We start from the raw sequence: 11,172 nt of genomic DNA on the forward strand, positions 1-11,172 counted from the left end.
CTCTCAATACAAGAAGAAAGGAAAGGATATGAAATACAAGCAAAAACTTACAATAAACCCTAACCCTAACTTCTCTTCTTGATTTTGATCCGCTTCTTGACTTGGAAGAACCTCTAAGAATCTTCAAGAACTGGCGATCTGAACTTGAGAGAGAGTTGTGGAATCGCTGGTGAAGATTGGAGACAAATCGTGTAAGCACTACTGAAGGAAACGCTCGCCTGCAGCTAAATACGATGCCAACGGTCCGATCCCGATCGATTGGATTGCTCCCAATCGATCGGGGAGGCTTTGGATCGATCAACCGATTGATCCAGAGTGCCTTTGTGCTCTCTGGAATAGCCTGGATCGATCGACTGATCGATCCAGGGCTTATCGCGCACAAACAGCAGCTCCCAATCGATCCACTGATCGATTGAGACCTCTGGATCGATCCACGGATCGATCCAAAGGGGTTCTGTTCGTGGGGACTCACCCGATCGATCAACTGATCGATTGGGCATGATCCAATCGATCGGCTGATCGATCCAGATCTGCTGGATCAATCGATTGATCAATTCAGATCTTGGTTTTTGCCCAAAAGCAAGTCCAAAACCCCCTAAACCAACATCCAGTCAACCATGACTTGTTGGTACATAAAACCTAGCATCCGGTCACCCTTGACTAGCTAGGACTCTCTCACCAAGTGTCTGGTCAATCCCTTTGACCCACTTGGACTTTTCTTCTCTTGCCAAGTATCCGGTCAATCCCTTTGACCTACTTGGACTTCACCAGATGTCTGGTCAACCTTGACCCATCTGGATTTCCCCGTGCCTGGCTTCACTCACCAGGACTTGCCTTCTGCCTAGCTTCATTCACTAGGATTTCTCTTCTGCCTGGCTTCACTCACCAGGACTTTCACCTAGCTTCACTCACTAGGATTTCTCCTCTGCCTGACTTCCACTACAATAAAAATAGCTTTTCGCAGCGTGCAAATTTACTTTCTGCAGCGCACATTGCAAGCTGCACAATTGAAAGCTGTTGAAAGTTCTAGGTTATTGGCAGCGTGCCATGCATGCCGCGGATATTATTATCCGCAACGTGCAACGCACGCCGCGGAAAATAATATCCGCAGCATGCATTGCACACTGCGAAAAGTGCCTTGCATGTTACGAATATTATTATCTGCAGCGCGCAATGCACGCCACGAAAAATAATATCCACAGCATGCATTGCATGCCGCAGAAAATAATATCCGCAGCATGCGTTGCACGCCACAGTTAAAGTACCATATAATTATCACTAATATTGATATAAAATATATAATACAAATTTAAAATTTAGATATTATCACAATTCATACACCACTTAAAATAGTATAAAAATTATAAATAAAATCAAAATGTGAATACATAATTTTTATTCATCTAATAATCATTTTACAAAGCTCATCAATTTCTCTAAATAACAATATCAATATTGACATGAACCAAAGAAAGACCCTAAGTCTATTGCCCAGTACAAAAATTACATGGTTGGACCATCTGGATCTATCGTCGCGGTGATGCTTCCTTTTGCATATGGCGCAAAGCTTCGTGCAGATGGTGCACAACAGTGTCGTAGTTAACCCAAGAAGAGCAACAAGCTCTACTAAATGCTTCAGAATGTTCTTTTGTAGCAAATCCATTTCCTTCAGAAGATGAGATAGTAGCTTCAAAATGATCCTAATTCTCCTGCCTAGGTACTCATTTCAAGGTATATAGAACAGAAATAAATATTGCATGTTTACTATTTCTTTTCCAATTTTCTAATAATTCTTTAAGTGAATTTTGTAGCAACAACAACTTCAAGTGCTTGTGGAAACTTTGAGCATAACAGAAACATATTATAGAGCCACATTATATCAGGTGTGTGAAGCACAATGCAATGCTACAACCAAGCATGTTTGAAAATTTCAATGTGCTAAACCAATTATGTGGGATAAATGAAAAGGATAAGTGAAACTTCACTGCCTAGATTAGAATGTCATCTGAATCCCATCTTACAAATTCAAGTAGTCGGTATATCCAAAAAAAGGAAATTTGATGAATTTGCCAATTAGCTTGAAATTTTTGTAGTAGATATTTTAGACAGATACATGATATCTTCAAAAGAAAGCCAACATAATCTTTCTAATAGAGCATCAAAAACCATGGATTTTGGTTCCATACTCTTTCTAACTCCTAAGCACAAACAACTTTCTTAATCTCATTTGATAATCAACATTTTCTCTTAATCACTTTCTTGAATACTTCCAAAGTTCAGATATGTTAAAAAGTTAAAACTATATGTGTTTATTCTTTGAATTTTCCCTCTCCTAAATTTGCTTACCTCTATTTGTAGCATGGTAGGAAATGGAAATAAAGCAACAACATAGCGTTGCTATTCCATAATACACAAGTATAGAATCACAGAAATTAGAAATATAACAAGACTAAGTAGAACTACAAAATTCCTTTTACCTACTATGTAGAAGTAGACTAATTAGAAATACAACAACATAGTGATTATATGAGCAAGTTTTTAGTTATAAAATTCCTTTTACCTTCTAAGTAAAAGTATCCTTTTTTAATTGTTATCATTATCACTTGTTGTAAGATCTCCCAAATTATTATTAACTTAAGGACTAGAAGCACAAACAGATTTAAGTATTACATTTAGGATTATCATGCCTCCGCAGAATTGAAGATGAACCTTTGTCTGTCAAAAAACAACAAGATTGATGGCAAAGTATCTTATGTGGTCATGTCAATTCCAAAGATCTACAATAAAAAGCACCACACATGCAACTAATTTCAAAAGAGTTGAGACTTAAAAGTAAAATGTATATACATTATATTTGTAAAATAATATATTTCAATAAGGAGGAGACATAGTTCCATACATGACAAAGTATGCATTTTTTCTCTCAAGTCAAAGGCATATACAAGAAATATGCAGTAGAGCCATACTACGGGAGCTTATCAAATTAAATTAAACTTACCAAACCCCTCTACACTAAGGTAGTATAGAGATGACTCAGGTCATCTCCCAACTAATGTAATGGTAAGTGATAAACTTAGGATCGTATGTTATTGCATAGGGGTTTTTTATATGAAAATAGGGGTTTGGATTTTAGTGCTAAACCTAACAAATGAAGAGCAATGCAAGTATGAAAATCTAATCTAATTTAAACTATAATTTCAAGGAAATTAAAGACAACATAAAGAAAATATCTTAAGCTAACCAAATCTATTGCACCTAACCTACGAGCACTCATATAAAGGAAGGAAAGCATTTAATGAAGTCTATGCTTAATCTAATCAGATTGCATTAAATCAAAGAGAAATTATTACTAACGGTTAACCAAACAGACATTGAAAGAAATTAAGGAACTAAAATGTATTAATAAAATTGTCAAAGGTGTTGGGGAATTACATCAAACAACTTGTGAGCAACATTCATCTTAAGCCTAATGTAGAGAATTTAGAACATGGAAGCTTAAATTCGATTACAATCAATCATCAGGAACTCATTCAAAACATAAAAAACTAAAGAAGCAATCAACAATCAAAGAAATATACCAATCTTGGTGACGAAGAAGTTGCTGTTGGATGCGCAAAGAATATCGAATCTGTTGACCGGGTAGTTGCATTGATGAATGCGGATCTGATCAGAAATCGAAGCTTGTTCTGTCCAGATCTAGTCCGGATGAAGGAAGTGGAGGAAGAGCTTCAGCTCTTCTAACCCAAAGAGAGGAATAAGAAAATGAAACTCCGGTTCTCCCTCTTCTAACCTGTAGAGAGTTGGCCAGAGATGGTAAATGGTGGACCGATCTTGGGCGTCAAGTTGAAGGAAGGCGGAGTACGACAGAGATGAAGGTGGAGCATGGATGCAGAGCGCGGAGGCAGAGCGCGGAAGGTTTCGACAGAGAGGAAGGGTTTTGGCGGAGAGGGAGTTAGACTTGCGGCGGAGAAGTTTGGGCGAAGAGGGAGTCGTAGGTGGCTTTAGGGATTTGGCCGAAGAATTCGGCTAGAATTTTAGGATTTAAAAATAAAAAAGAAACTAAAATGATTAATATTTCATGTTAATAATGTCATAAATAATATTTATTAACGACGTATATTTTTTGCACGTCATCTTTGATATAAGTATAATAAATTTAATAGCGCGCTCTACACGCCGTTAATATTAAGTTTTAACAGTGCACTCTGCACGCCGTAGAAAAGTTTATTAACAGCGTACTTTTTTTTGCACGCCGTTATTTGTATAAATATTATACTATCCGCAGCACACATAATTGAGCGCGCCGTAAAAATTATTATTAACAGCGTGCTCTAACCACACGCCGTTGATAATACACTGCGGAAAGTCATATTTGTTGTAGTGTTCACTCACCAGGACTTTCACCTAGCTTCACTCATTAGGATTTCCTTCTGCCTGACTTCACTCACCAGGACTTTCACCTAGCTTCACTCACTAGGATTTTCAGTCAAGTATCCAGTCAACCTTGACCTACTTGACTCTTCTTCACAATCTCCCCATATGAACAATTGCACCTGCAATGTTCATGTGTTATCTACAAGTATTGTCAAACATCGAAACCAAATCATCAAGACTCGAGCTTGACTCACTTCAAGCCCAGTCAAACAGGTCAACCTTGACCTAGGGAATATTGCACCAACACTCGGAATGACATGAAATTAATTCTTATCATCTTATGTATTATTCTAGTTCTTCTGATTATAAAAATACCCTCAAATATTAATTTGACTTGATATATTGAGAGCAATGATTTTTTGAACATGAAAATATGTTCAAAAAACTATTTCGTATTTCAAAAATCATTGCTCTCAGTCAAATTAATGTTTGAGGGTATTTTTATAATCAGAAGAACTAGAGGAACACATAGGAATTACTTTCATGTTATTCTGAAATCTCTAGGTCCATCAGCCCGTCCATCAACCAGTTTTCACCGAAATCGACTGATGGATGGATTTTTCGAAAATCGATTCAATTGGAAAACAATCAGTTGAATCGATTTCTGATGGATTTTTCAAATAGTTTGGAAATTGATTCGACTTATTTTTTTCCAATCGAATCGATTTTCAAAAAAATCCATCCATCAGCTAATTTTGATCAAAATCGGCTGATGGACCTAGAGATCTCGGAATGATATGAAATCAATTCTTATGTGTTCGTCTAGTTCTCTTGATTATAAAAATGCCCTCAAACATCAATTTGACATGATATATTGAAAGCAATGATTTTTTAAACCTGAAAATGTGTTCGAAAACTAATTCATATTCAAAAAATCATTCCTCTCAATATATTATGTCAAATTGATATTAGAGAGCATGGATATAATCAGGAGAATAAGAAGAACTCATAGGATATGGTTTCACTTCATTCTGAGCATTCTATGTCCATCAATTTGACATGGTTTCACTTCATTGCGAGCACTCTATAGTTTAAAAATCATTGCTTTCAATATATCAGATCAAATTGATATTTGAGGATATTTTTATAATCAGGAGAGCTAGATGAATACATAGGAATTGATTTCATGTCATTCTGAGGTCTCTGGGTCCATCAATCGATTTTGACCAAAATGATGGATGGATTTTTCAAAAATTGATTTGATTGGAAAAAAAATCAGTATAATCAATTTTCGAAAAATTCATCCATCAGCCGATTTCGATCAAAACTAGTTGATGAACGGGCTGATGGACCTAGAGATCTCGGAATGATATGAAATCAATTTTTATGTGTTCGTTTAGTTCCCCTGATTATAAAAATACCCTCAAACATCAATTTGACTTGATATATTGAGAGCAATGATTTTTTAAACACGAATTAATTTTTCGAACATATTTTCATGTTCAAAAAATTATTGCTCTCAATTTATTGGATCAAATTAATACTTGAGGATATTTTTATAATCAGGAGAACTAGACAAACATATAAGAATTGATTTCATGTCATTCCAAAGTGTTTAGGTCCATCAACCGTTTTTGATCGAAATTGACCGAAACCGACTGATGGACATAGAGACATCAGAATAATATGAAACTAGATCTCTATATATTCGTCTAGTTCTCCTGACTAAATAAATGCCTTCAAACATCAATTTCACATAATATATTGTAACGACCCAATTTTCCCTATTCTGAGTTTCAAATGTCCATAAAAATGTTTGAAAATACTGTTAAAATATTCTAGAGATTTTTAGGAATTTTTAGAGTATTTTTACGTAATTTTTGGAGGTCGTTTAGTATTTTTACAAAGCCAAAGAAGTTTAAGCAAAAAAAAGGTTGGAGAAGAGGTTCGAACCCGCGACCTCGGGTCGGACCAAACCAAGCCAAACCGGCTTGACCAGCTGGGATAAGGGATTGATGTTAATCTCAAATAGAGTTAATTAAGGTTATAGTATAGTTGAGTTATATCCGATTACTTATAAAAGGAAATAAGTTTTGGGATTTTAAAAAACCTAAACATTTTCTCTCCTCCCTCGCGAAGACCGCAGCTCAAACCTAGGCGATTCCGGCGGCCGGCGAGCTCTCTCCTCCACGGATTCTTCACGAAGCCGAACTTCTCTCGGCAAGGAGAGCGTGCGGGCACAAGAAGAAGTCAAAAGTTTCAAGCTTTGGAACCCTAGACCTTCCTCTTCTCGGTTGTAAGTCCAAGCAATCAAGGGTAAGTACTACTCACCTGCGGTAGGAGTTGTTTCGGATTTCTTTATTTTTTTCTTTGATTCTTCCTTGCTTCCGAGGTCTAGCATGAACCCTAGAATCTTAATGTTTCACTGCACGGCAAGTTTGACCTTTCCTTTTCATGAGCATAGCAAGTTAAGGTCAAGAAATAGTGTTCTTTGTTCTTTTTGAATACAAAGCATGTTGTAGAGATTTTTGGTCCTATTGGGCTCTCTGCCGTGAGTCATAAGGGAAGAATATGAATTATTAGGTGTAGTTTTGGATGCCCTAATTAATGTTCCGAGTATGAACAGATGTTAAGCTCAAGTTGGAGTTTTAATTCTTCCTTTGTTTCGGATTGTGATGTACAAAATTGTGGTTCTGTTGTGGGAAGTATAGTATTACCTTGGGTGTCATGAACTCATTGGGATTTATGATTTGCCATGGCAGTTTTCCATACTTGTGATTTTCTGTTACATCGTGATTCTTGACTTAGGAATCAGATTTAGCATGGATCACCTATATATATATATATATATATATATATATATATATGCTTGCTTCAATTGTTAACTTTTAGGGTAGAATTTCTGTGGTCATGTTTTCTTAGTTAGTTACGGCTTGGTTTTGGATTTTATTCCAACATTTTAGTTTTAAAATTGTTTAAGCACTGTAGGTTGGATTGATTTCAACACTGCGGTGTAGATCTGTTAAAGCATTGTTACGATACCAAGCTTGAAACCTTTCATGATTAGTAAACAAAAGCTTGATTAGTTAGTATGCAGACTTATTTTTCTCAGCATGCTCAGTTAGTTGCAATTCAACTCCCTACCTGATAGATATACTTTCAGTGTTCAGATTTGCTTTCCTTTGCTCTATCTTACAACATGTTTAGTAAGTCCAGGTTAGCATTCTATGCCATGTTTTTACAGCATGTTTAGAAGTATTAAAGTAGCATCCTTTGTCTATTTTACAGTATGCTTAAGAAGCCCTAAAGTAGTGTTCTTTGTCTATGTTTTATAACATGATTAGAATCCCTAAAGTAGCATTTATGCCATGTTTTTACAGCCTGATTGAAAGCACTAAGTAGCATTCTTTGCTCTATTTTACAGCATGATTAGTAAGCTTAAAGTTACTTTCTTTTGCTCTATTTTACAGCATGATTAGTAAGCTTAAAGTTGCTTTCTTTGCTCTATATTATAGCATGATTAGTAAGCTTAAAGTTGCTTTCTTTTGCTCTATTTTATAGCATGATTAGTAAGTTCAGATTTGCTTCTTTTCCTTTGTTTTACAGCATGTTTAGAAAGTTCAGATTTGCCTTTCTGTTGCTTTGTTTTATAACATGCTTAGAGAGAGTTTAGATTTGTTTCCCTTGTATTGTTTTATATAGCATGCTTAGTTAATTGTAATCCTATACTTGTTAGAAATATATCTAAAGGATTCTAATAAGCTCTAATAAAGGATTATGAGAAGTATGAGTAAAGAAAAAGACCAAGGTCTAATTAAAAAGAGATAACAAGTAAATTAAAGTAAGAGGCTAGTACCCGACATCCAAGAGCTTGTTGTTAAACAAATCCAGGTGACCATTTCCGAGGTCTTGGCCCTGGTAGACCGAGGTCTGCTCTTTTAGGATTGGTGGCTCGCAACCCCAACCTATTAGGGAACGCGCATGAGTTGGTACTAGGCCTGGGCCCAAGAAAAGAAAACCCAAGAAAAGAAAACCCAAGAAAAGAAAAGTTAAGTAAAGAAGGAAGAAAGAAAAGAAAAGTTAAGTAAGAAGAAAGAAAGAAAGAAGAAGAAAGTAAAGGATAGAAATTAAAAGATTAATTTCTAACACAAGGATACAAGAAATGAAATAAGTTCCAAGCTTAGAATAAATAAGAATGGTAGTTTTTTTGGTTCTAAGGTTAAATTGTTAGTTTCTTGTTATCCCGCTAATACTGAGTATGATTTGTATTCTGTTCATTTTCTGTATACCATGAGCACATGCAGATAGCTTTATTATTATTTCAGTTTCAGCACTTATGCATTTCATTTATGCATTTCGAGTTTTGTGAGATAGATTAGTACTTACTAAGCGTTTTCGCTTATAGATACTTCTCTTTTTCCTCCTATTGCAGATAAAGGAAAAGCTAAGATATGAAGGGAGGCGATAGGGTGGTGGTGATGATGGATGTGTGTGGTGGCTGGACTATGGAGAGATCCAGAATGAGCTGGCAAATTGCCAAGACTTTTCTGTTTAGTTCTTTTAGTTCTCTTTTAAGTGTTATTATGGGTTGAGACTGTAAATAAGTTTATTCCGCATTGGTAATTAGTTTTCTTTTATTATGAGTTGGAGTAGTATAGTTGTTGCTATTGCTAGAGTAGTTTCTTTCTTCCTGTTGATTTATTACTGCGTGGTTGTGAATAAAATGTGTTCCAGCCGCCTGTGGCTGCGTATATATCTTATGTATTATGGATTTGGTCACCGGTACAGGGGAGACTCTGCCGAAATTTTTGGTAGGAATTTCTCTGAACCGTGATAAATCTAAGTGTCGCTAAGAATAGCATAAGTGAAACTAGTAAGTAGAGTAGGAGTTAGGTAACGGTCGCCCTTAGAGAGTAGTAGTAAGAAGGGTGGTCGTTACATATATTAAGCACAACATTCATTTGAACACGAATTAATTCTTTTTTCAAAATAATACTATTTATGATGGATTTTTAAAAAACCCTATTTTGGAAAAAATCGTTTGATGGACAAATGATCTATGATTGATATGAAATTATTTTCTATATATTTGTCTAGTTCTTATGATTATATTTATGCGCCCAAACATCAATTTGATAAAATATATTGAGAGCAATAATTTTTTGAACATGAATTAATTTTTCATATTAAAAAAATCATTGCTCTCAATATATTTGGTCAAATTGATGTTTGAGGGCATGAATATAATCATAAGAACTAGACGAAATCAGCTGATTTCATATAATTCTGAGATCTCAAATTTCCGAAATCAGCTGATCAACCGATTTTAATCGAAATCGGTTGATGAAACTGATAAAAGAATCAATTTTACTAAAAACAGAAACATGGGTAAAATTAGTACAATATACATGATTTTTTCATTTTTCAACTTACCTACATTCGTTATTTCCCATAGTTACCTATTGGGTTCAGTAAAAAGCCAAAGTTAATAGAAAGTAAATTTTGGAAGGAGGCCAAAAGGGGTGACATTTTTTATCCTTCATTTCCAAGCAATGATAAATCCAATTAAAAATATTTAAAGATAGACATATAAATTTATAGTTCATCATTTTATTTATTTGACTGATAAACGTGTTTATCTTAATTTTTTTTTTAAGATTCTTTCTTTAAACATATTATTTTTCATTTCTTTATACTCCAATTGGGAGGAAAAGAAAGCTTACCTATTCTTAGGAAGGAAAGGATAAATAAGGGAATGTGAACATTCACAAAATTTATTTTACTATGTAATGAAGAATATCAATCTTTAATAAAATTAAATTATATTAATATTTTTTTTTCAAAAAAATAAATTTAAGGTATATTAATATTTTTTAATTATTTTATATAAAAATATATATTGTCATTATTCTTTTTAATCGTACATCTTAATATTGACAATATTACTAACGAAAAATCTTCTATAAACACTATGAATTGACGAAAGATTTTCTCACACTTAAAGGAAACTTAAAATATTTTTTATTTTAATCTTTATCTTGGTTTAAAAATTAAATCAATATCTAATTTTAAAAGTAAAAGTATTTTCATAACTTTATATATTTAAATAATATTACGTTAATCATTCATCCCTCTCCCATATACCAGAATATAAATTTTATATTCCCTCTCTTTACCTCCCTTCCCCTTACCCCATTAAAGAAGTCGTAATTAAGTATCAAATGGTAAATATTTAAAAATGAAACACCATTGCCCTGCACCATAAGCCGGGAGGCTTGAAACAATTCCACTTGGTTGTAAAGGAACTAGTAATAGTACAGCTGCCGATTTACTTCTTTAGGTTGTTTCATCAACCAAAAAAACATATAAGTTTAAAGTTAATACGTGCCGCTACGTGGACTTGCCCTCGTAGGTACCGGTTCAAATCTTTACTCGTCATTATTCTTAATTATTTTAATATATTATATTAATAATTTTTAATATAAAATTGTTCACATAATTTTTCTTTAAATTTTATTACAAGTTTTTTTAAAGTTAATGAACATGTCCAAGTCTACAGATTATGTTAATTTGAACAGGAATTAGGTCCGAGTTCCTTAAGTACTGACAAGATTAAATTGGATCCATGTAGAATGGGCTAATTGAGTTCAACCAAGTTAAATGTGGTTTCGCCCAAAAGTCCAGAGTACAATTCACCTGAGATGCACATTCAATACAAACGGGCTCTTGGTTGAATTCGCGCGTCGTAAGCAATTCAAAAATGAATTTGTTTAGGACAAATTTTGAATTTTTAACAAA

General features: G+C 34.3%; 1 protein-coding gene across 1 annotated transcript; it reads right to left on the minus strand.

Moving 5' to 3' along the window:
* Nucleotides 1-1,368: 1,368 nt before the first annotated feature.
* On the minus strand, nt 1,369-7,103 carry LOC122010555. The gene is made up of 4 exons (XM_042567077.1): nt 7,092-7,103; nt 3,791-4,026; nt 3,579-3,696; nt 1,369-1,666 (listed from the first exon to the last, which is right to left on the minus strand). Exons 1-4 carry the CDS (start codon nt 7,101-7,103, stop codon nt 1,400-1,402), a joined length of 633 nt encoding a protein of 210 aa, XP_042423011.1. The 3' UTR covers nt 1,369-1,399.
* Nucleotides 7,104-11,172: the final 4,069 nt, after the last annotated feature.

This window comes from Zingiber officinale, chromosome 8A (assembly GCF_018446385.1).
Source record: "Zingiber officinale cultivar Zhangliang chromosome 8A, Zo_v1.1, whole genome shotgun sequence".
NCBI classification, from domain to species: domain Eukaryota; kingdom Viridiplantae; phylum Streptophyta; class Magnoliopsida; order Zingiberales; family Zingiberaceae; genus Zingiber; species Zingiber officinale.

Excerpts from the sequence above, each read along its gene's own strand:
- LOC122010555 (XM_042567077.1), bottom strand. Across the intron at positions 3,697-3,790 it reads CTCTGGCCAACTCTCTACAG|ATCTGGACAGAACAAGCTTC; the intron begins GTTAGAAGAGGG and ends CATCCGGACTAG. Across the intron at positions 1,667-3,578 it reads CTTCTTCGTCACCAAGATTG|GAAATGGATTTGCTACAAAA; the intron begins GTATATTTCTTT and ends CATCTTCTGAAG.